Below are 26,688 nucleotides of genomic sequence, written 5' to 3' on the forward strand. Positions count from 1 at the left end.
ACCTATTTAAAACTGTAATTGAGTAAAATTTATTAAATAATCTAACTATTATAATATAGGCATCAAACTGAAATCTCTTAACCACTTAAAATTTTTATCTTATGGCACTTTTGGATAACGTTGCCACTAATTGGAAAAAGAAAGTGAAACAAAATATTCAAATGAATTAAATTTTATGCAAGAAATGTTTAATGACGTATAAATATTTTCAATGTGATTTATGTATGTATGGCAATTCAATTCACATAAACCAAAAACTTAGCCATATTAAACAAATGCTAAAAATGCTCAACGTCAATCAATGTTGATTTCAACGTGAGCCTCATGAATTTCTTTCATTTAAAAGTTACGCGCCATTGCAACAGAATCGAAAATCGGGGCAATCACTTTTCATATGCCATTAGCACCTGATCAGAAAATAATTTGTATAACCCTAATAGACGTTCAACGATCGCAGATTTTCAATGTCGCCTGACGTTGTTAGCATTTAAATTTAGCAAAATATTGGCTAAGAGGTTGGTTATTCGTAGCAAGTAGCATGAAATTGTTTAGAGTAGGTATGCTTGTATGTATGTAGATGTTTAGGCATGTAAGTAGGCGGCACGACACCATATAATTTGATTGTCATTTCAAAATGGGCCGCTTACATGGAAATGTCACGTGCTAAATTGCAACTAAAACGTGCGAACAATGCAAATCCAAAAATAGAGGAAAATATATTTTTTGCGGAAGGCCTATTGAAATTTAATATTAAATATACCCCTGACAAACAAATACATTTCGAAGAAAACATAGTTAATTAGTGCTAAATATGTCAATATGTTACTTTTGCTTTTTTATACTTGTAGCATGAACAGGGTACAATAAATTAGCCACGAAATTTGTAACAACCAGAAGGAATCCAATATCGGACCATAATAGCATAGAGCTGCCGTATCTTCAATGGAAATTTTTATATTTGTGAAGGGTATTATAGCTTCGGGGTAGCCGTTTTTATGACTTTTCTGGCTTATAAAATTTAGACAAATACTTAATAATTATATAACACTTAACAAAAATTGGATATTTTGGTATTTTAAGCGGTTTTAAAAAATATAAAAACTTTACGTTTTACGAAGCTTTAAATAGATATTTGAGTATACTCAAGATAAGAAATTACTGACATTGGGTTGGTATATTATTTTCAACAACAACTAAAGCTAGTGAGAATCTGCAAAAAAATCCAAAAATATTAAAACAATTTTTAAGTGTTGTCACGGGTCCAATTTTAACAGTTTCCTAATTTTATTAGACGACTAGATTGCGGTCAATGGTATGGAACCCAAGATTCATCTGTCAAAAATCAGCTAGCTTTATTTTTTAGATAGAGCAGGGGATTTTTTTCCTAGGATACTCAATAAACCGGAACTTCTTAATGTTATATCGTAGTTTGTTTATCAAATTTATTTTCACATAATAATCAGGAAATTGCAACAGTAAGAATAGCTGTCAAACCAGCTGTAAAAATACAACATTTTTATTAAGTATTTTTTGGAAAATTTCCATGAAGGATTTATATAGGTATTATAAGCCGACGAAATTTATTTCCAATTTTGCGAAGAGATAACATTTTGTGGGGTTCGCTCGATGAAGGCATTATTGTATCATGTTGCTGTAGAACTGAACATAAAGGCAACGTTACAGTTAATATTGGGTATGTCATAACCGAACTCTTTATTGGATAAACGTTTGGTGATCGAATCAGATCATCAAATGGGCTTGCCATTGGGTCACCTAGGTCATCTGATTTGTTTCCGTTAAGCTACCTTTCGGAGGGGCCATCATCATAGGAAATCAAAATTCCATCGACAGGATAGTCTTTGATAGAGTCAGTCCAAGTGTCATATGCCCGTCATTTTTTTGTAACACTTAATGTCCGAAATTTGGGAACTAATCAAATCAAATTTTATTTCTTCTTATTGTGTTTTATTAAAAATAAAAATTTTATAATAGAAAGAAACAATAATGTTGGCAGACAGACTACAAGTTTAATTTGTTAAATAAAGAGTTATATATACAACTGTATGTTACATACATTGTTTTGACGTTCTCGAATACTTTAAGCATGGGTACAACAGGTTCAGTAATGCAGTCTGACTGTGTAAAAATAAAATAAAAAGTAAAAACGCCTTTAAACTTAATTAACATTTTTCCATTATCCAAGTAAATACTAAATTAATTCACACATTTCTTAATACTTTCATATATGAATATCCACTTAAAAACCCGTTATATAATTCCATGTACAATAAATTGCATCGACTCCCTCGCCAGATCAGAAATAATAGTTTTCAAAGAAGAAATGAAATCAAAATGCTTAAGGAAATCGCGTACTTTGCATGCTGATTAGCAAGGCGAGACTTTGATTCTTCTAGATTGATTGATGTGTTATATTTTGTCTTTTAAGGACTTCCGCCTATCTGATGTTGGTGTGCAAAAAAGGAAATACAAATACATAAAGTAATTTTGTTAGCGTGAAAGCGATGCCAGAGCGAAAAGTTTATTTATATAATATATGAATTTCATTTTCACTGATGATTCTATTATGTTGTGAAGGATGAAGTTCAATGATCGCTAGAACATATTATAAATTAACATAACATTCTAATAAAAAGCTAACTACTAATTTATTAACAGCGTTAAGAGCAGTTAGTCCATCGGTTGGAATGATTTAGCTGAACCGGTTGGCTTTACTACTACTATGCATCAGTTGTATGGAAACAAATCCAATACTATTAAGTAGTCGCTATCTATGGATGTAAACTAATGCATATGTTTAGACGAGGGTAGTTTGATAATTCTATGAAATTTGGATTTTTTCTTTTCGCTTCGAAAAAAGTATTCAAAATTTATAAAAATTAAAAATTATACTAAGGATATTTTTCTACATTTTTTAAATCAATGACATTTAGGTTGAAAAATCTCGTTGGTCATACCTTTGACGAACCAGAAAATATAACTGAAAATAATGTTAACCGCCTCCACAAATCTAAGATAACTTCAAGGCACTTTGTCGATTTATGAAGGTCTCCATGATCAATATATAGGAATTTTAGGTACCACAATGCGTTGGATAGCTTAGTGAGTTTCTTGTTAGGATTGAACTTTTAACATAACTTAACCTAACCCAATGAAATTAACACTATTTGTTAAAAATCTTTGCTAAACAAATTTTTGGTAGAAATATTTATTTTAGAAGAATTCTATATTTTTATATAATGTAATCAGTATGTTCAGCTACATTTACGAAAACTTTGTAAACAAACCCAAAAAATACGCCTTACTGTCAAGATTGATTCTTCAATCAATTAATGTCTCTTCTTCTCTTTTTTAAGTATATAACTTTCTTTTAAAGACTGAAAAATTAAAATTAGATAAAATAGTGCGATATATGGGTTTTTTCTGAGAAAAAGTAAGATCATTAGCGTCAAGAAACTTCCTCATGTGTCAATATGTCAATACCGAAAAATACGAAAAAAAATTTAATTTATTTTTAATTTTATGTTTGAATGCCTGCAGAAAGCCCCTTTTACCTCTTCAAAATATAACCACGGTTTTCACTGTACAAGATGAATTAAAAGTCTTATACAAAACTTGATCGTACTGTTTATTTATATTTCAGTTAATATACATATTAATAATTAATAGTAGCTCTTTGTTCGATTTCAAATTCCAATCAATGACGATAAATGGTTCTCTTATCGAACCGCTCTCGTGCTTAAATTTGCATAGGTATGTGAGTGAGATGGAAATAATGTCGCTCAACCGAATTCATTCATATCTTCATTTGGATTTGCAAATGATACGAGCTTGACCGTTGGAGGCGTTAAGGCGCCACAACAACACGTATACTTATTTAAAACATATTTACAAATTTCGCACGATGAAACTTGTATCTATAACAAGATATACAAATAAATATATATGTCTATATATTTAAAATTGTACAAGGTGCGTTAATAAACAAAGCACCCTACATCTATATATAATTAAGCTAACGAAAAAATGTGTGTTCCCTTTACGACTATGTAGCCGTTGACTTATATGGAAAAAATTTATACTGTTTGAAAGAGAAGACGTGTAGAACAATTTACACAATTTTATTTTTTCGCATTTACGTCAACGTGAAGACAGTAAAAACGCATTGGCGCAAATTCAGCAAATTTTGCGGGGCACACTTAACACAGTCGTATGCAGAGTTACATTTCATCGCTGTTCGGTATAAGTTGCAAATACATATATGGGATAATTATGTATCGTTTACGGTGGATTTGTGGTTTCGACTTTTTTTTCACTTTAATTGTGTTTGGACTTTGCGTGTTGCAACACTGAATTCTGTTACAATTACATTTTTAACGCACATTTCAAGTATTCCACATTGAAGTGGAAGTAACTTTTGATATCATTCGTTTTATTTTGGTGAGCTAGAGATTTTTATATTAACTTCAAGTGCAATGTGTGATAGTTAATTTTTATACTCTCGCAACCTGTTGCTACAGAGTATAATAGTTTTGTTCACCTAACGGTTGTTTGTATCACCTAAAACTAATCGAGTTAGATATAGGGTTATGTATATATAAATGATCAGGATGAAGAGACGAGTTGAAATCCGGGTGACTGTCTGTCCGTCCGTCCGTCCGTCCGTCCGTCCGTCCGTCCGTGCAAGCTCTAACTTGAGTAAAAATTGAGATATCTTTATGAAACTTGGTAGACATGTTTCTTGGTACCGTGAGACGGTTGGTATTGCAGATGGGTGTAATCGGACCACTGCCACGCCCACAAAACGCCATTAATCAAAAACAAATAAATTGCCATAACTAAGCTCCGCAATAAGATACAAGACTGTTATTTGGTACACAGGATCACATTAGGGAGGGGCATCTGCAGTAAAAACCTTTTTTATAAAGTGGGCGTGGTCCCGCCTCTAATAGGTTTAATGTGCATATCTCCTAAACCGCTAATGCTATAATAACAAAATTCACTAGAAGCAAATGCTTTTAGCACTTCTATTGACGGTGTGAAAATAGTTGAAATCGAGTGGCAACTCCGCCCACTCCCCATATAACGGTAGTGTTAAAAACTACTAAAAGCGCGATAAATCAAGCACTTCCTTCCCATGTAACACCATTTTCAATTCCATCTGATTCTTTCACTTTCCACTATGCAAATCAGGTAACAATGATTATATCGGGGTAAAACTTTGCGTGAATAATGCAATTAAAGTATGCCACCTTGCGGCCAAAAATTGTCTAAATCGAACCAAAACTGTTCAAACCCCTAAGTACTAAATATGTGGACCCCAGTGCCTATAGTTGACCTTCTACCGAGAATATCAGTCCATCCACAAAGAAATCTCAAACGAGTATACCATTTGACTTTGCGAGAGTATAAAATGTTCGGTTACATCCGAACTTAGCAATTCCTTACTTGTTTTAAATATTTTTTACAAGGTCCATTTTATGTCGTTGGTTGAAACGACAATTTCAAAAACAACAACGAAATAAGAAGTGATTGAATTTTTTCCCAACATAGTTTCTTCGTTGAAAAGATATCAACATTTCAAGACTTTATTGTATTTCAGAGACTTTATTTGGTATTTCATTCAAACAATTCATCATTATCTTATACTAATTATTTTGGCATCCTTTCGTAGGTGCATACATGGCTACATACATATCTATGGCGACAAATTCAAATTGGCCGATTTGATTCGATTGTTCATTCAAGGAAAAATTAAGCCAAGAATAAATCATAAATGTTAATTTTTTTAAAACTTATTTTTGTAAATTGTTTTCTAAAAATTTCTTTAGATTTTGTTTAAATTTTTCAAAAAAATTTAAATACTATTAACATTGTTAATAAATTGTATGTATATATTAGTCAAATTTCGACCACTGTTGACTCTAGTAAAAATAATTATTTGTTTAGTAAGCGAGTGACAATTGAACGCATTTTTTGGAGATATAGTTTTACTTCGTATATATATTAACAAAGGCGCTTACAAAAAAACTAAACTAAGCTGGCATGGTCACAAACCAATTGCAATACTATTCAAATATACCGTTTTCAATAACCTTCCCTGATGTTATCACGATCATGGAATTATTTTTATATTGCTAACAGATGGCGCTGAGAAGCAATTTTAAACAAAATTATATTGACATTTCGATACAAAATGTCGGCAGGTGAACGAATCTTCCACTTAAATTTTTCAAGACGCCTCGGTGCTTGTAGGAATTTGTGTTCTCAAATAAAAACGGAATCTTAATTGAAACAAGAATTGCTAGAAAAATACGCAAGCTTTTTCGCTTATGGTGGGCTATTCATTTTTTTTTTTAATTTTGTACCAAAAATGCTTTAAAATGGTACATACCATACACCACCATATATCATTATTTATACCATATTATACTTGTGGTCCTTCCTAACTGGCTCGATATTGTCATCTCGACTGAATGTAGAGTGTATGTACATATTGAATGTTTACTGGGATATTTTTTTATATGTACATACATAAGTATGGTATATGCATTGGATCACATGGTGGTCAGAGTTACATAATTTGAAAGTCACATGATAATTTTATAATTCCCCGTGCGCGTGATTCCCGATTAAACAACCAATAAAACAGAAAAAAAAGAAATTAACAAAAAAAAAAATCAAAAAAAAAAACTACGGTCGTTAAAAAAGAAAACATACATATCTATTCATTAATTTCAGTCCAATGGTTGTGAACAAGTTCAGACGCCAGCATTTTTCAAACAGCAAATGTCGCAGCTAAGCTTGAGTTGATCTTCATTGGCGCTGTGTCCAAATCGGGTAGTGGCCGTTCACGAGTGCTGACCGCTTGTCACCCAACCACGGAAAAGACAAAACGCGTGGCGCTAATGGCATCAATAGAAATCATCAATACCGGTTGTGGCACTGCAAGCGCCTACGGCCATTACAAACACACCATTGTAATTACAAGTAGTTTGTCATTTCGCATGCGCTGCGCAGCATTGGTGAGTGCATTTTAAACGAATTTGCTTTTACAAGAAAGCAAAAACAAAATAGTGCTCTCGGTTTCATACTTTAAACTACGTTTTGCGGTATGTAACGGCGTTTTGACAAAACAACTAATTTACATTTCTCCACTTTGCAGCGCTAACGAAATTTTGTCATGGTATGTTAGAGAAATGCATGCAAGTACTAAAACGCTAATTTTAAAAAAGTGATGCGAACTCGTTAAAATTGACACTTTTATGACATGGCATTATTTGTAAACAAATAATTAATATAGAATGTCGAAAAAATGCAAACAGTTACCTGAAATTTTCATAGTACAAAAGGGCTATAAATTAGCATCTTACACTTAAATTAGCAGCTACCAAGCTAAACATAGTGATTAAGTTCGACCATTTCTATTTTTTAAACAAATTAATGAGGTCGAATATTTAAAACTTTTTACGTTTTTCTTTTAGTTACATCGTACATATGTATATAATTATGAAAGAATTAGGAAATTCCTATCTAATACTTTTGAGCATTGTTTGTGAAGTTCTTAACTCTGAAGGAACTAAATTAAGTTAATAGGTTCAATCGCAATGTGTTTTCGAATAACATACTGATAAAAAGATTTTGTTGATGTTGGAAACCACAGACTGATGAGCTTGCAAGGACACCCCTAATCCTTAGTCCGACGATGGCAAAGAGAAGGAGTTCCGCTATTGCTTTGCCATTGAAACTTTGTGCGCCTTGCTAAACGGCCAATATTTACATGGTCGAAAGTTCCTTCTGGTCTGAAAATAATACGGGATACTAACTGTTGAAGTTGTCTGGAAAATAGCGAAGTAGAATCATCTCAGCACTTCCTTCTTGACTCTCCCAATTTCGTGAAGTAGCTGGAAATTTAAACAAAACTTGTCTCTAATTGTCCTAGAGTGATCTTGTTGATCTGTCTATATGGAGTCAATAACATTCACTCTATAAGGAATAATTGTTATATTATAATAAAAATACCTCACCCGTACAAGGAGGTTGCGTATGAGTTCCATAATAATACGGATTCTCAGTTTTTGATATAACATAAATTGGAAAGAAAACTGAATGATGCTCTGGTATTTTTAAAATATTCTCCACGATTTTTGGCACACTCTGCACAGAACGAATATAAACTTCAAAACGTTCAAATTAAATGCATTAACTGCTTCTGCCTACTCGGAAATTGTATTCAAGTAGTTTTCTTTTGGCAGTGTGTCGAGACGAAATCGATATCAAATCAGAACTATATAGCGAAAGACCCCTCGATTCGATATTTTAGTCGGTCAGAAATACTTTTGTCAGTGCTGATGTGTGAAGTCTCGCATTTTCCTGCTTACCTCGCCTCATTGGTTGATAATTTTAAATAGAGCAGTATGAACTTGTGTTGATAAAGGGGGCACAATGTTTCGGGAATAGTAATTGAGCCTGACTAAGAACTTACTTAAACTAATGTTACAATTTTCTTGCATTAGAGATTTTGGATTTTTTTTCATTTACTTACCAAATTAATTTGATTAGTAACTCTTCCAAAGAATATTTCAAAACTTGTTTATTCGGTGGAGAATTTTAAGGAAATTGAAATATAAAACGTTCAATGTCGGTCCAAAAACATTGTTATAGACATAACCGATACGACCATTCATGCAAGAGAGTTGTATTGCTCTCCTGTGCTCTCTGACCAAAACCCTTTTTAGTTGAACGTAAATATTTTGTGTCGGGCTAAGTATGAACTGCTTTTTCACGAGTGATTACGGTAGGTAACTGGTAGCTCGGATAATTTGTTTATAAGTGTCTACTCACACATCAGATGTCTTTTATAAAACGTAAAGTTCAACATCTATTTAATTCTTAACCGTTACTGTCAAAGTAGAGATATAGTCACATATAGTTACTTCGTTCCAAATTTTACGTGAACAAATTCGCCGACAGAAAATATTTATGTTATATGATAACAAATGGAATATTTTTCTATTCTATAAATTCATTGTTATAGAGCTTAATGTGCTTTAAATGTGACTTTTTCTCTAATCTTCGTTTAATTGTCACCTAATCTCAAAATGTTCCGGTCTCTTATTTAAGTATGGCAGCATTAATAAAAAATAACCAGACAAAAGACTTTAAAATCGCTACAAAATAAGCACATTTTAGCATTATAAATTTTGCAAATTGCTACATACAGTCGTTTATATCTTAACTTTTTAGGAAGCTAATACGATTATAACACTTCAAATTAATATTTAATTTTTTTGCTGATGCTTAGCAAATTGGCTTCAGCTTGCAAAATAATACGAAAAGCACGATTTTATAATTTGCTGGCAGCCGCGCTGATTGCCATTGTCATTGTTAAGGCTAAAATTTCTTCGGTCATTTATGCTCTTCTCGCATCGTAGATACAATTATATTTGTTGGAATCAATGCGATATACATATGTTAATGTACATATTATATACACACATATGAGCATATATAGCTGTACAGATGAAGCATAATTATTTCTTTACTAATTCGTGAGTGTCGAGCGCTTCTTATTACTAATTGTGCGCAATTTAAAAGCTTCAAAGTAAAATAAAAATATATTAGCTTAGGTATGTAGGTATGTATACATATATGCGTAAGATTTAAAGAGCATGTGTGGAGGAAATTTATCATATAAGAAACATCCACTGACTATACTATTTGCTTGTACGAGTGTGTATATTTTGTGGATCCTTAAGTCAATTGTACCTACGTACTTATAAATTAATGTATAATATGCATATATTTATAAAATAAAACCGATTTGGTTCAAACTAGAAATTTTAAGTTAAAAGCGGTACTTGCCACTGATTATTCGCTCGCCGTGGTAGAAAAAGAAACGCTTGTAAGCGACAGACACAGGTGAGCTAATCAACTTTGAAGCGGCCATTTGTTATATAAATATATCATCTTTGTATGCATATTATTGTAGATTATTTTTATGGAATGCGTACAAGAACTAATAATGATGAAATGATACTGAGGCTAAATTGCTTCTTCGTTGTGTCATAATAGAAAAGAGTGTACTTATGTTTAATTAAGAACGTCGTATGTTTAACTTCTATAAGTGTGTACATGTGTAAATGATATTGCTCTGATAATAGATTTAACATGCGATTGTTATTGTATGTATAGCCTTCTTAAATCACTCATTGTTTTGACAACACAACATTTGCAGCACTAAGGATAACTTACAAACACAAAAGAAAAGACGTTAACTTCGGCTGCAATACCCTTCACATGTGCATTTCTTATAGCATATCTTAATTTTGATCATTTTTGGTCAGTTAGAATGGCAGCTATATGCGATAGTAGTCCGATCTTAACAATACGTACGGAGATTTTAGCGTTGCCTTGGACAATAATCTATGCTCAATTTCTAATGAAAAGTTTTTCACAACAGACTTGATTAATGCTATAATGGTCCGATATCAGGGGTTCCAACAAAGCAAAAGTTTTTTGGGGAGAAAAGAACGTGAGCAAAATTTCAGAGCGATATCTCTAAAACTAAGGGACAATTTCGGGTATATACACGGTCGGTCATTTATATAAATACTCTATAGGGTCTTCGACGCTTCTTTCTGGCTGTTTCAAACTTCGTGACAAATTTAATATACCTTGTTCAGGGTATACAAATATACATACATACACACGAAACTGGCGTTTATTTGCTATTAACTTTCATGCTAATGCTTTGCGAAAGGTCAGGTATTGTTGCCGTGCGTATCAACATTTTTCCCAAAACAAACAGAATTTAACTGATATGAATAACAAAGTTGTAAAAAATGTATGATAAGCACATATGAAAATATTTGGTTGTTATTCAGAATGTGCAAATATTATGAACCCAAAAATCTTTCTTCCACGTTATCTCCTAGTAAACTAAACGAAGTAGGTAGAGTCTTTCGCCACGTGCTAATAATTCCCAAAACAATGATTTTTGTGTGTACCAGAGAATTACGAGTAACATTGGCATATGCCATATAATCTCTGTTTTATTGTGGCAAATAAAGTATACGCGATAAATATTTCACTGAGTCAACTAAAAGTTGAAATTTTGCAAATTTTAAAAAGGAGGTAAGGGCGTCGGACGTCGTAATGAGCGAATGGTGAACCGAAACAATATATTCGTTCTGATTGGCTGTCTTACTGATATTTAGTTTTTCCGTTGTTTTGGGCAGTTTCAATGAATTCGATAATAATGATTTAAATTTAGATAAAAAAACAGTGGCATCATAATTGCTGGAAGTTGAAGAAAATTTTCTTAAAAGTGCTATAAGTGGCAGGGAACTTAGTGTATATGGTAATGAGATTCAAATAAAATTCCAATTTTCTCAATGACAGACTCCAGAAGAGCAATGACCATAGTCGTTTTAATGTCAAGGTTTTTCATTTATTTAAAGTTTAATCTCCCTACTACTTGTTGTGGTAAAAACAAGAAAAGAACAAATATTTCAGAGTATTCATGAAAAAAGCTCCATAATTGCAATATTTTTAAAGCTGTACATTCAAAGATTGCCTGGAGGGGACTAAGATTTGAAAACATCCGTGTTGGTATTATAAACTATAGGTTTAGCAGACGATCTGTCCTTCTCAAGTTAGATATTAGATGTTGTCTGATCGAGGTTCATTTGCTTTTATTACTATAATATCCAAAGAGAAAATAACTTATGATTATTCTTAGCATAACGAGTATAGTAAAATTGTTTGCTTTTAAAAATCATTTCATATTATCATAGCAACAAATTCTCGACTGACAATCATACACATGTTTACGATAATGATAATCACAAACTGAAATAAAAAATATCTGTTCGACTAATAAAGATAAGATCTTGAAAGGTAACTGCTCATATGGGTATGTTTAAACTTTACATATTAAGTTGCGAAGTAAATATTTGCTAAATTTATATTTTTTATTTGTGTGAAACAAGTTAAAGCTACAATACATTAAATATATATATATAAAATAAAATTATAATAATAACTAACCACACAAATAATATAGTAATTTATTTTATCTGTGCCCGTTACGTTTTATGTTATAGCTTCTACACACGCATATGTATATGCAATTTATTTGCATATAAATAACGGTAGCAGCATCTGTAATAAAAAATATGTAACTGGAAAATTAAATTTTCTCACGTTTCTGGGCAGAACGAAAACGCTTCTTGATTTACACGTGCTTTAAAAAAACACAAAATTATTTTGTTGATGTATTTATGAAGAATGGAGTTTAAAGCAAAGTATGTATATGGTTTTGCGACAAATATAATGAGTAAATTGATTGTGATTTAGTTCAAGTAAAATGTATATTTGCGGGGGTTCTGAGAAGTACATAGCGCTACTGGCAGTTAACGGCACTATCACAATAGAAATGTAAGGGTGTTTTTTAGACATTTAGTTTTCAAGATGAAATAAAGTCCATATAATTTGTTGTTATGGTCAAGAATTTAGCTTTATTATAAAGATAAAGGTTTGCAAAACCACTACAAAAAATAGTCTAGCGGTAAATTGCACTTCTTGGTTAAACGACGCAAGTTACTACGCTCACCAAAAGTTGATTTCAATAAATTGATACTTTCATTGGCTGTATGGCATGTAGCGCCGTCTTGTTGAAACTAAAGGTCGTCCACATAAACATTCTCTAATTGAGACACGCAAAAGTTATAAATCGTCGCTCTATTCCGTTCTTCATTGACGGTAACAATATGAAGGATTTAATTTTTGCAGAAATAGGAACCCATAATTTCTTCTGCCCATAGAGCACACCAAATTGTGACTCTTAAAGGGTGAAACGGTGTCTCAACAATGGGTTCTACCTTCTTAGATCTTTAGGGTTCTACAATATTTTTTATTATTGCGATAAACATTAATTTGGTAATAAATTTGTTTTTGTCAATCTTGCTTCGAAGAGGCTCCTATCGGCCGAAAACGTAATCCGCTGTTTTCTGATATTCGCAAAGTGTGATCTACTTCGACTATCTGGAAAAGCGCAAAATGCTCACAGGGCTCTACTGTGTCGAATCATTGGGCCAATTGCAGAAAAATCTGCTATATTTTGCGAAGAAAGACAGAGAGAGAGAAAATAGCTCTTCCAACATGATAACGCACCGGCTTACAACTCCATTGTCGCCATGCAGAATTTTCCTAATTAGGCTACGAACTGCTGCCCCATTTACCCAAATATCCCCTACTTATGTTTATGAAGTGGGTCAAAGTGTTTTTCTATCCAACAAATTAGACGAAATTGTATCACTATTTATATTATTATGGAAAATACATAAATCGCTGCTAATTTACTTAAACAAGACTAAACTGGAAACAATGATAAAAAGTATGAGTATGCCCAATTTTTTTCCTAAAACTAAAAACAAAATTTAATCACTACTTTAATACAAATATGACTAATTCTGGGAACTCAAATCACAGAATTTGGTGTTAATTTCTTTATAATGGACTTTTCTAAAAAAACTTTATTAAAAATAGTCTGGCTGGTTGGGCCAATTTCAGCGGAAAATATTTCGGTGAAACATTAGCTTTTAACCATTATTTATTTAGTGATTAGCATAAACAATTAGCAAACAGTCTACTGATCCTCTAAAACTTAAATAGCAGAGTTCAAAATAAATCTTTCCATTATTGAATGGCGTCTTGAGTCATCGGATCATGAGTTGATTTTACGTAAATGGCAAAAGTCGATAGGGAAGTGCAATATATCACTTACTTGGTGTTTATATTGCTGAATATTCACAGTTGTTTTTAGCTAAAAATCTTTGGCAAATAAATAGCTGACAATAGCTGACATTCTGCTGCTTTACGTAAATCCCATTCAGATGTTAAATGACACGCTAATTCCATGTGTCAATTGATGTACATGGCAACATACATATATAGGTATTCACGTATGTATATAAGTGACTATGCAAAATATAATTATCATGCGAATTTAATTCAGATTTTCAAGTGGGTGTGATATTATAATGCCTTGAGTAAATATTGCTAACTCCAAGTTTGATAATAGTAAAAATTCAACACATCACACATATGTGTAGCCATACTAAAATTTTCCTTCTTCGGCTTAAAGTTATTGGAAACATTTAAAATTTTTTTATTGATTTCAATGGCTATATTTAAAAGCATGCGTTGTTTGTTTCGATAGTTTCTCATTTAAGAGTTACTATGTTTAGCTTTGACTATTGTATTCATTGATATAATTCAGTTCTAACTACTTAACCCCCGTTTGCTTAAACCAAATATTGATCGCTTGATCTTTACCTTCAAAATGCAATTCATGCTTATAAATTCAAAACGATCTAGTCGCGTCTAAAAGCATGGAAATTTATAGTAACGACATAATTCAAGCATTTTTAGACCAATTATATCGATACATCTACTTTCGTCGAATAAGGCGTAGGCCAATTGTCAAAAATATCCATAAAATAATGGAAATCGTTGAGTCCGATCCTCATGTAAGTGCTCTTTCGACTATCCGATGCTTAGCATGACGCTAGATATAAAAAGAAACTCAATGTATTGGTTTCAAGGATTGGCAGGGAATCATCTAATATGAGCTGCTCCTCTACAACCAAAACTCTTAATTCGGTATTGTCAACAACTGGACCGTCTAGAGGAAGCAATTGCCTAGAAGCACTCGCTAGAATTTCGGAAACTTGGCTGGGAGGTTCTTATACATACACATTATAGTTCAGACCTCGAACCAAGTGATTATTATCTGTTCCTACTAATGGCGAATCATTATGCTAGTGAAAAATTCGCTTTAAGAGAAGCTTATAAAAATTAACTGCCCAATGTTTTTTTGTTTTTGTTTTTTGAGAGACGAGGTTTTCTTTGAGATTAAGTTTGAGGAAATGATGGCGCCAGTGGCGTCAGTCAGCTTTAACAGCTGATAGAGCTTATTCGATTCGTAACTCTCTAACGCTATTCTACTGTTCAACACTCAGTTTTTCGAAACAATGAGTTGTAAGTAAAAGTTTTTTGAAGTTAGCCTTCAAAATCGAAATATGCTATAAAAATTCAAAGTTGGATCTACGAAAATAATAAAATAAACATATTTATAATAAATATTTAAAAAATGGAGGAATTTTAAAGTTGAGTTTAAAATGAAATTGTTGTAGTGGAATCATAGAGAAGCCAAACAGAAATATTATCCAGAGAATGTTAATGAAATTTATTATAATTAATTAATTAAATTATAATTCTGCAAAATATGTCATTAAATATCTTAAATACCTGTCAACACAATACTAAAATGCAACAAATAAAACAAATGAAAAAACAAATACACATTTTTTCATTTATACCCATTGCCTCTTTCGTTTGGCGAATATGCGTAAATGAGTTGAGCAATTATTTTATTAAATTGTTAGACATTTTTGCACAATCACTAACTAAGCATTACAAAAATATCACAACCATGTACAGTTATGCGGAATCAAATAATTACAAGCAAAATTTAGAATTAAAGCTCCCTACAAAAACTCCTCTTTAGAACATTATTTATGATTATTACGAGGGAATTAGCTAAAGGTTTTTACAACATTAAATATTAGTTATCTAAGAGACATAGTTGATCATGTGAAAACAGCTCAAATAGCTGTCGAAATTAATACATGAGCAAGAGTGTTTGACAGCGGTCTAAAATGTGTTTTGATTTCGTTCGTGAAAAAAAGTATAATTGGATTTTAAAACAAGGAACTTGATTTATATTTAAAACAAGAAGCTTTATTACCAATGGGCCGCATGTGTTTGCTGCTTTAAAGTGAAAACCCCTTCAGAAAGATGTGTATTGTTAGACCGGAAACGAGTTCCTCTGTTCGGCAAGGATTCAATCAGAATTGTGAAGGATTTTGCCGATATATACCGATTACAAAGAAATTGTCTTTAGTTGAACTTTTTTATTCAATATAATTGAGGTTATTATTCACTCGCAAGTCAGAAAAAAACGCTATTTTTGGTATTTTTTTTTTATTGAAAACTCATTTTAATTAACAAATAATTAAAAAACGTGTACTCGTATTTACCGAATTTGATGTACTTTAATAACCGACGATTTATTTTTAAAAATTTTGGATTTCCTTGATGCAGCAGCCGATCTCCAGAAGAAACTCCGAAAACTGGCCTATAGCGGTGAGAAAGTTTTTTCCGTAATTGTCTCAAATCCAAAAGCCACAAAATTGTTATGACATATATCTTAGTAGATCGTGTAAAAATTCCAAGTCGATAGGTCAACACTTTCAAAGAAATATTCACCACCGACTCTGAAAACAGAGTTTCGAAAAAGCCGCCTTTAAAGTTGTGGTAGCCAATTAGACTAAGTTCGGAAAATATTTTCAAATATATTCACATTCGACATATGAGTAAAAAAAATCAACGGATATAACCTCTTAAGCGAATAATTGATATTTTCAAGTCCACATACTTATTTTTATCTCAGCATTTTTGTTTTGAGTTTAACTCCAATTATAATAATCTTTTTGATAATTACAAGTCTGTTGAATATGTTATAAGGTATTTTATCTAAATAGCGCTAAATTAAATTTTATAAAATTGCATAAAAACTTTTGCTTAACTATGTTATTAATTTTATTCTATTAACTTTTTTTACAGCTAATTTTTCCAACATTTTTAATTTGAAAATTAAAATTGAGACTCAAAATATATGTGATTTTTGGTTGGGACAAATTACAGCAATCCGGTTGAAGGTCATACATTTATACATATTATATATGCATTTATAATTATATAATATAGATGATATACACAAATATTGAAATGTGAAATCATAACTCAAATGATTAATTATTATTTCGTGTTTTTGCATTTCTATTTGTAGACATTGCAACTGAATTACACCGTTTCGCATCAGTGCACGCTTTGGAATGCTCATTTGTATCGCTGTGACGTCACAGCAACGCCAACGGGTGTTAAGCAATAATAACAGACACTATTCACTACAATAAATATTTGTTTGTTTAAAGCAAAGAGAGCAAAAATTTAAAAGAAAATCATAACTGAGTTGGAAAAATGCGCTTCACTGATTTTCTTTGCACATTCGCACACCCTAAAGTGCTCTCACAATTATTTCAATTTGTTATGCTTTAATTATATTCGCTTCCGTTTGACAACCATAGAGCTTTTATATATATAGGTATATATGATTATGCTTAAAATATACATATATATATGAAAACTCATACTAGCGTGCCGCAAAATGTTTGCAGTTTAATTAAGAGAGCTTCGAATTTGAGAGTGTCAGGCTAACAAATCAGTATATATTTACTACTTTAATTAAAACATAAATCACTGAGATAAAAGCTTGATTTAAGTGAAGCTGTGGTCCAGGAATAGTATGAGCATAGGCTTGCGTCGACTGTCGTTTTACACAAGAAGTTTCTTGAAGAAAGGAGTAATGACAGGTATAAAATATTTATCGAAAATATCCTATTTTTGTGTCGGGTCTGCAACGACGTCTTACCATATAAGTATATGTTTTTAGTGTAATTAAGGGGACCAGATTGCTCATATTTCTAAAAAATGTTGAAATAAAAAAATACTTGAACGCCAGCTAACTGGTATAACCTTTCGATAAAATGCATTCCATTTTCTTCAAACTTTCTTCTAAGATACAAAAAATAGTTATGACCTCCTTTTATATTTGATTCACTTTCATTCAGTCTATATGCTGTCAGAAGTATTTGCTGATGTGGTTTGCACAAAATTTTGAGAAAACCGATGAGGTTATAATCTTTGGTGACAAATAAATTCAGTTACATTCCGGTTATTTAGACGCGATTTTCGTGGCGTAACAGATTTATATATTGTCAGCTTTTTTCAAGTTGATGTCAAAAATTCAATATATTTGGTACATAAGTGCATTCGGTTAATGTAAAATTTAAATTTAGTTAATCAATTAGTATAAATAAAATACAAAATGATATATTCCAAAAGTCTCAAAAAGCGGATTGCTCAAATCTGTTAGTATTTGCAACAGAACACTTTAAACAGGATTATATAATTTCAAAATTGTGTAAAACCTATGCGGAATACCAAATACCCGTTGTTTGTCAAAAATTGATCTTTTGACTTGGTAAGATTATTTTTAAATTACTTTTTACTAATTATTTTATACGGCGAAATGAGTCTTTTAAACCATGTCTGTCTTTACATACGCGTACTTGTCCCTCAGTGTTTGAGATTTCTATCTAAAATTTTACACACGTTCTTTTCTGCCCAAAAAGCTGCTCATTTGTTGGAACTGTCGATATCGGCACCTATAGCATATAACTGTCAAACAAACTGGCCGACCAAAATCAAGTTCTTGTATGGAAAACATTTTTATTTAACGACATATCTTCGCGATATTTAGTAGAGATTATTGTTCAAGGCAACGCTATATTCTCTGAACAAATTGTTCAGAGCAGACCACTATAGCATCTAGCTGTCAAACAAACTGACCGATCAAAATTAAGATATATATTTTTTCATCCTTTTTATGCCTTAAGAAATGAATCTGTGAAGGGTATTAAAGCTTCGTTGCAGGCGTAGTAAACGTTTTTGCTTGTTTTTATGTCAATTTAAACCTTTACGTTTATAAATGAGTTCAAGTCTACAATTTATCAGCATACCCTCTTATGTGTTCTACTTAGGTGGCGAATTAGTTCACTTTTGCCGAAAAAAATACTGCTTTCTTTGTTGCAAATGTTTAATTAGTACTAATTATATAGAAATTTACCATCTACCTTATAGTACGCATATATGTATGTATCTATATACATAAATATGTATATGTGTGACTAAACATTGCCCTCTATAAACGCATGCACTATAAGAAGTTGTTGTTTTTGCTATATATTTTATTATTATTGTTTTTTGTTTTGCTATTGTTTTTTACTTAGTGTCTACGATCGCTTTGGTTTTAGCCACGTTTTCACACTTCGTTTCGGGTATTGGTCTAAGTGGACCGCATAAGGTGAATATAAAATTGCCAATTTTCAAACGCAACCACCTGTTTGCTTTCAATATTAGGTATACATATACATATGTACTCAGTTAAATGCTAAAAGTTATACGAGTATAATCTACTCACTTTGCATGTTCGCTAACACTAACACAAAGGTTGATGAATGTGTAAGCACACAAAAACAAATTATGGAAAATAAGTACATATATACACTAAACAGACTATATATGCTATATGTTCGTATTTGTTTTATTTATTTTCTTATAAATTTTATCAAAAATTTTATTCACTTGAATCTTTCACTTGCAAAAACGGGCAAACAGTTCGCGGCAAACCATAAACAGACAGAAACTGACTAATAATCCGCAAACGCCGCTCAAATCGCACGAGCGTAAACATCGTAAGCTGCTGCTGCTTGTTAGCTATGAGTGGCTCTTTGCCTTTCATTTTTTCCTTCCCTTTCACGAAGTTCTCCACAAGTGTTTTTTGCGTGTGGTATTTATTTATATATGTGTGTGTGTGTTTGATTGTTACAGAGCAAAGCTTTAATGCAAAGTCAAGCGCAACCGATAATTACTCGCTTGATTTTGTCAACTGCTCTGATAAGTAAACGCATTTTGTGAATATCCATTCGTCACTGCGGCGGAAGCACGAAGAAATTTTTAGCAGTAATGCGTACTGATGAGAAATGAGGTGTGCTTTTAGGCGCATATGGCGGAAGCTAAGTCAGAGAATGTCAATGAATTTTATTTGAAGATATTATTTTTAAATATAATTTATTAACTTTTTGTTTTATCATAAAAATTTAAAACACAAATCTAAATAAGTATGCGGATCGATAAATGATTTAAGAACATTCGTTGTGTCTATTTATAGCCTTTTCCCCGTTTACCACATTGCGTGGTATATAGGAAATCGACAAAAACCGTTTTTAAGCCTTAACAACTCAACAACTCCCCTACCCTTCCTTTTCCCGACCACAGATCGCCGTAAATTATTTTTTCTTTTATTTTTGTTGTTTATCATCCTTTTCTAATGCAGTTCATTCCACTATGATTTTTTTGTTTTCAAAAATTATCGAACCTGGTCTATATAGTTTTCTAAAGCTAAGAAGTATTTGTATCATACGAGTTTTAGGAGGATTTGCTGTAGGTAAAAGTATTTGAAGTACACACTTCTCTATTTAATTAATGCCCACAGAAAAAGGAGGGAAATAGTTTTTGAATATTAATAAAAAACATTAAAAACTTTATGGAATATACCACAAAATAATATATAGTAAAAACTGTAAGCGTGAAGGAATTTATTATAAGATCTTATAAAATGTATTAAAATTTTCCAACAATTCCCACAAAGAAGATTGTTTAATATTTAATTGAAAGTTATTATTTAAAATTTACTAACAAGCTAATCAAAGAACTTCAAATACAACATATAAGCAGAGAATGTAAATTACCATTCTCTGATATAAGTATGTTTAATTTCCAAACATTCTCACATTTTACCTTTGCTCAGCAACGGCAACCCTGTGTAACAGATGTATATAATAATGAAACTAATGGAATGAAACACTAAGAAAATCTGGAAAATACAATGCAAATGTGTAATAAAGCAGAATCAAGTAAAGAGTAGTTGGTATACGATTTTTAGTTAAATTACCGCATAAAGTTGGAAGAAATAAAAAAGTTGAAGTGAAATATTTTAATAAGTGTAAGCAAGTTTTTATAGCATCTGTTGTTAAAATGTGTGGAGGTTTTACTTGTTCAAAAAATGCGCTAATTGCGCTGAATATTTTATATGTGGTAAGTAACCATACATACATATATTGAGGATTTTTCTTTGGCCTTCTGTCGCTACGGGGCAATACCCTCAGGGTCGTGATTTTGTGCATAAGGAAGAGTACAAGAGAATCCTCAAAATAGTTATTGATTTTTACAATATTCTCCGGTGTGCATGCATTATTGAATATGTTTACAGATGGTGGGATTCCTGTTGATTGGCGTTGGCGTCTATGCGCGTGCAGCTTCCATTGTCACAAATCTACCAATTGTGGGTGGCATTTTAGCCTGTGGCGTGATATTGATATTAATATCAATCCTCGGACTGGTCGGTGCAGTGAAGCACCATCAAGTGATGCTGTTTTTCGTATCCTTTTTAAAAAATATCAGCAAAGTATCGTAAAAGTTAAAAATGAGCTTTATAATGAGTGATAATAAGATTAGGTATATTTATATAAAGAGATAATGAAGAGTAGAGGATTTGTTTATCTACAACTAAAAGTGCTTTATTTTCTGTCTCAGTGATAATTTATATTAATTAAAAGTGCAAAATAATTAAAGTACTCCATGTGAAAATAAAATGAAAAAACTTATACTGCCTTCTATAATTCGTATACAAAATTTAATTTACATTTGTAATTCAACACATATTCACTACGTTTCCGTCTGCGAAAGTGATATTGTTGGTTGTTGAAAAGGCTATCGCTTCGATTGACCTTATGTGCATGGAGGCATATTTAATTTAAATTCAAATATTAAAACTCATATTTACACATTTATTTGCAGCAACACAATTCAATTAAAGCAATTGAGTTGTTAATAGGAAAGCTCGTGTGTTGCGAAAGTGAATTCATTAACTGAATAATTCCAAACAATTTATTGATATTTTCCTTAACTTGCAATCGTTTTAAATGCACAGTACATGATCATTCTCTTCATGCTCTTCCTTATTCAATTCTCGATTGCCAGTTCTTGTTTGGCTGTCAATTCGGAGCAGCAAAAAGAGTTCGCAGAGGAGGGTTGGAATAATGTTCCAAATTCGATGCGTAAACAAGTACAGGATACGTTTATTTGCTGTGGCTTTAATTCGACACAAACAGGCACATCATGTGAAGCAGTCACTAAGAAATGTTGTCCAGATTATGTGGACAATTGCGCTTGCCCACCATGTTTACCCGCTTTAGAAGATAAGATCAGTTATGCATTCAAACTATGCGGCGGCTTGGGAATTTTCTTCAGTTTCACTGAGGTAAGCACACCACATTTTCTTTTGAAAAAAAAAAATGTATCTACATTAACGAATTTATATTAATTCTTTTATTTGGACATGCAAACATGCAGTTCATTGGTGTATGGCTAACAGTTCGTTATCGCAATCAGAAAGATCCACGCGGTTTGCCGAGCGCATTTCTATAAAATGCCTTGCACTGCAAGCAATTAAACAACTAATAATACATATTTAAACAATACATATATATATCATACTAATACGCATTCATACATAACTCATCCATGCTACATTCCTTATCTTATTTAAAGCAAAGTTTAAAAAAAATACCGAAACTAACGTCATAGGTTTTCATGCATTTATATATATATATATAGGTATATATCTACATACATACAAACATACAATCATAACTGTTTACGAAAATTATTCATATACATGCATAGATATATGTACATATAGTTATTAATGTAAATATATATAAAGTGAAGCAACACACAATAATATAAAACATATTTAACATTAACTTACGCATTTTAAACATAACACAAATGTTTGCCACAATTTTGGCGTCTTTTTTAATAACCGCAAAAGTAAAATCATAAAACTGCGATTTGTTCACTTGAGACAAGTATCAAATATATTTATTGTACCGCCGTTGCCGTTGATCTCATTAGTACCGTTATTGGATTGGGCATGCAATTAATAACCACCACCTTAGTATACACTCAAATTTACAATATACATACATATATGCACTTTAACAGCAGTTTCAAGTGGATTATACAGCTGAGTTTTTACCACCAATATTATACATACTAATACGAGTATTGTACTTAAATACTAGGGTGAGAGATAGTTTTACTATTTTAAAACTTTTAATATGTTCTTTGGTCTTCATTTAATTTAATTTAAATTTTTTATTATGATGGTAAATTTTCATTTCGGTTTCTAAGCTCTTCTATTGCACTTTAGTTATTTTAAATCCTATATCACGCAAATTTTCGAGGCCTGTTGACTAACTGTTAGTGTATTATTTTAAAAATGTGCTTATGTAAATAGGTTTGGAAAACTGTAACTATTTTCCTCTGGTGATTCCAAATATTTAAAACATGGTTTTAGTTTGTTTCCCGCTTAAAATAAATACTGATTTTGATAGAGAATATTAACTTAACGGTACCCTATTCTTAATAGATGTTACACTAACTGCTGTTTACAGAAAAATGAAGTTGAAACATGAAAAAACGTTAAGTTTGGCTGCACCAAAGCTAGAATACCCTTCTCAGGTGTATTTTTTATAGCATAAAGGTGTAAAAAAGACATTTATCTTAGTTTTGATGGTTAAATTTATATGACTGCTATGTATATGATAAAATGGTGCGATCTATACAATTAATTTGTGCATGTTGTGTTGCTGCAGACAATAATCTTTGCCAAATGTCGTGAAGACATCCCGTCATCCGTTTCCTTTTGGGTGTTACATATTTCGTGGCAAACTTAACATATCCCATTTAGGATATGAGAACTTTTTTTAAGCTTATAATTTCACAGCACTTTGGCCCCATTCACTTGCATCATTATATTTGTTATAATTTTATTTTTAATTTCTGCTATATTTTTAGGTTGATTACCTAATTGTAAATGTAATCAGTGCTAATTTATATATATATTTATACATATTGTATTTATATTCCAGGTACTGGCAGTCTTCTTGGCGCGTCGCTATCGCAATCAACATGATCCACACTATCCACCAGCGCGCGCAATTTTCCCACATAATTACCAGTATTAGTAAAAATCATAAAATGAGTTTGAAAAAAAGCAGTTATCGCAAAATATTTACACATATTAAGCTTTAAGTTTGCGAAGACGAGTAAAGTTTGGCTTAGAACCGAATTAGTAGAAAGAAACAAATCACAAACACTTACACTAATTTAGATGTTGGTATATTTATATTTCGATTACATCCTTTTAGTCACAATTTATTAGTTTGTTTTTAAAAAATTCCAATTATTTTCTATGTATACCTTTATTTGGTTGTAATCATTGTGTTCAATTTTCACTTGCATTCATGTTGTCAAATTATGTTTAAATTAAGTTTATATAAACTACATTTGATTCTTTAATATTCTAGTGATTTTTATAAACTATAGTAAATTGTATTTACTTTTGTTTACAATTTGTTCAATTTAGTTAACCTTTTGAGATTATTATTTTTTAAATAAAACATATAATTTAAATAATATAGTTGTAATTTTGTGTATGGGTTGCGAAAAAAATGCATATATACTTATATGAATATATATATATATATACCTTACATTTGCTAACTACATGTGTTTGCTCAATAGCTTTAGTTTAAAGTATATGTATATGATATGCAAGGTTGCAAATAATGCATTAAAAAAATAATTGAAAAAACATTTGAATAAAATTTGTAATCCCAAAAATCTTATTTTAAAAAAATTTAAGTTTTAATCCTAAATTTCGGATTGAAAAATTAAAAACAATATTTATTTAAAATATAAAAGTTACTTAAAATCCTAAATACCGGATTAAAAAATAATAAAAAAATAATCCCAAATACGAGAAAAAAGGTTTATTTAAAATTTTTCAAAAACCGGATTAAATATGTATTTATATATATTTTTAATCCCAAATACCGCATTGCAAAAAAAAAAATAATATCAAGCATATAATAGATAATTTAAAAAGGCAATTCTTTTGGAATTAACATTTTTTCGCGTTTGCGTAATTCCACCATTTGCCACCTCTGTGCAAATCTCATCTTCAATATTCTAGAACATTGCTCGGCAAACTTACACATTCAAATTACATAATTCATATTTTATCCATTTTTGATTCCGGTTTTGAGATTACAAATAAAACTTAAAGTTTTTACTTTATTAAAAAATATAATTTAAAATTTTTATTCCGTAAACTTCCAAAATCGGAATTAAAAAGTGACAATTTAATTTTTAATCCGCGAATATGGAAATTGAAAATCTAGTTTTTAACCCAAAATTTTTGCATTAAAAAAGTCGCAACCCTGATAGTATACCGATATTTTATTTTAAATATTCCTTTAATAACGACTATCCAGCACTGAAGGTAATCAAATTAAAACGCGAAGACACTATTGACAACATATTAAATAACATAACCAATACTACTGCAAACTTCCTTCCTTACAAATAGGTGCTTTATTGAGGTATACAGCCTCCGTTCTCCGGTTAAAAATCTTTGCTAAATTCTACAAATTTCCCCAAATCATTCATTATTAATTCACTTTTACACTCGAAATGCATTGTAGCCGTAAATGCACACATATACATACAAATATACATAATTATTAACAACACTCTTAATATTGTATGGGCATTTGCAAATAATATACTTTTACATACATATACGATGAAGTACGATAATATTCTCTGTATTCTGTGCTGTGATTGAAATAAATATGATCTTTAAACTATACACGAAACTAAATTTAAATTTATAGTTTACATATACATCTATGATAAGGCTTTAATGGAAATTGTGTGCAAGTAATTTGATACCGTTGATGCAATTTGCTCAAAGCTGGTAACATAAATACAAAAGAACGTATTCACGGGGTGGAAAATATTCAACTACTTTCTATTATGCATATGATTTATGGTAAAAATATAAGCAAACTAACGCATATGCAAATTTCTTGAGTGTGTGTGTGTGCGTGTATCATCCTGTTCTTTGCATAAATAAGTTTAGCTCATATTGCTCGCTTCTTTTGCATTTCAGTATTCATGCCAACTAAAACGCTTCTCAAGCAGCTTAGCAATAACAACTGTGTGGTAATCAGCTGTCCACTGAGATGATAGCAAGCACTGACAATGTACTGTCGTCATTGTTGTTGTGTTATTACCATGATTTATATTGTTTTTACGCAACTTGTCTGCGTCAAATAAATTTATACAAAACACCTTCATATGTATGTACATATGTACATATATACATAATTTTACCCTAATTCAAGGGGTTGTCAACAACATTCTGTGTTCTAGATTTATTGTTGACATGTATCTTGATTATGAATTTCTTCATGAAAGTATTGCATGTGCTCTTTTATGATTTTTGCTTATATTATATTTTGATCAATTATCGGCCTGTTAGTAAATATATATTTATTTTTCCATTTCCATACAAGTGCCAGGTGATCCCCACTCTCAGGCTTTTTACCGAAAATATGCGAAAAATTATGCGGAAGGTTTATAAAAAATTAAATGTAGAGATATCTAGACTTACAGTCTACTTGTGTATATAAAATTTCCTGTTTTAATCAATGAAAACTTCCCTTGGGATTTTAAAAGTTATTAGTATGCCTACAGTCAATAATATCGCCAAATTGCGAAAAATCAGTGCAGTACCGGTGGCAGAAATGGGAGGGTGTTATATAATATATAAAATAAATCAGTGATTTAACGTGATCAAGTTAGGAATGATAAAGCTATTTTTCAAAGCGGTTGACGTGGAAGAATATTGTTTTAGTTACATTTGTAGAAAATTTCCGAAGCTTCATAAGGAAAAGTTGAAAGGTACAATATTTAATGGTTATCAAATACGGTATTTAATGAAAG

General features: G+C 31.3%; 2 protein-coding genes across 3 annotated transcripts in view; one reads left to right on the forward strand and one right to left on the reverse strand.

Moving 5' to 3' along the window:
• Positions 1-19,207, reverse strand: part of Esp (Epidermal stripes and patches) — a 67,058-nt gene extending 47,851 nt beyond the window's left edge. Inside the window, exon 1 of the mRNA XM_036356935.2 lies at positions 19,190-19,207. The gene's annotated coding sequence lies outside the window, so the exon portion shown is untranslated. The remainder of the gene's footprint in view (positions 1-19,189) is intronic.
• A 1,432-nt stretch (positions 19,208-20,639) lies between these two features.
• On the forward strand, positions 20,640-25,567 carry Tsp97E (Tetraspanin 97E). Of its 2 annotated transcripts, XR_011394975.1 has the most exons (5): positions 20,640-20,865; positions 21,041-21,208; positions 21,761-22,090; positions 22,183-22,917; positions 23,766-25,567. XR_011394975.1 is itself a non-coding variant. In XM_014235192.3 (4 exons), exons 1-4 carry the CDS (start codon positions 20,806-20,808, stop codon positions 23,859-23,861), a joined length of 654 nt encoding a protein of 217 aa, XP_014090667.3. In that variant the 5' UTR covers positions 20,643-20,805; the 3' UTR covers positions 23,862-25,567. The 2 variants fall into 2 exon arrangements, 1 of the variants encoding a protein (XP_014090667.3); XM_014235192.3 differs by lacking the exon at positions 22,183-22,917 and having other exon boundaries at positions 20,643-20,865.
• The last annotated feature ends 1,121 nt before the right edge of the window (positions 25,568-26,688 follow it).

This window comes from Bactrocera oleae, chromosome 2 (assembly GCF_042242935.1).
Source record: "Bactrocera oleae isolate idBacOlea1 chromosome 2, idBacOlea1, whole genome shotgun sequence".
Classification (NCBI taxonomy): domain Eukaryota; kingdom Metazoa; phylum Arthropoda; class Insecta; order Diptera; family Tephritidae; genus Bactrocera; species Bactrocera oleae.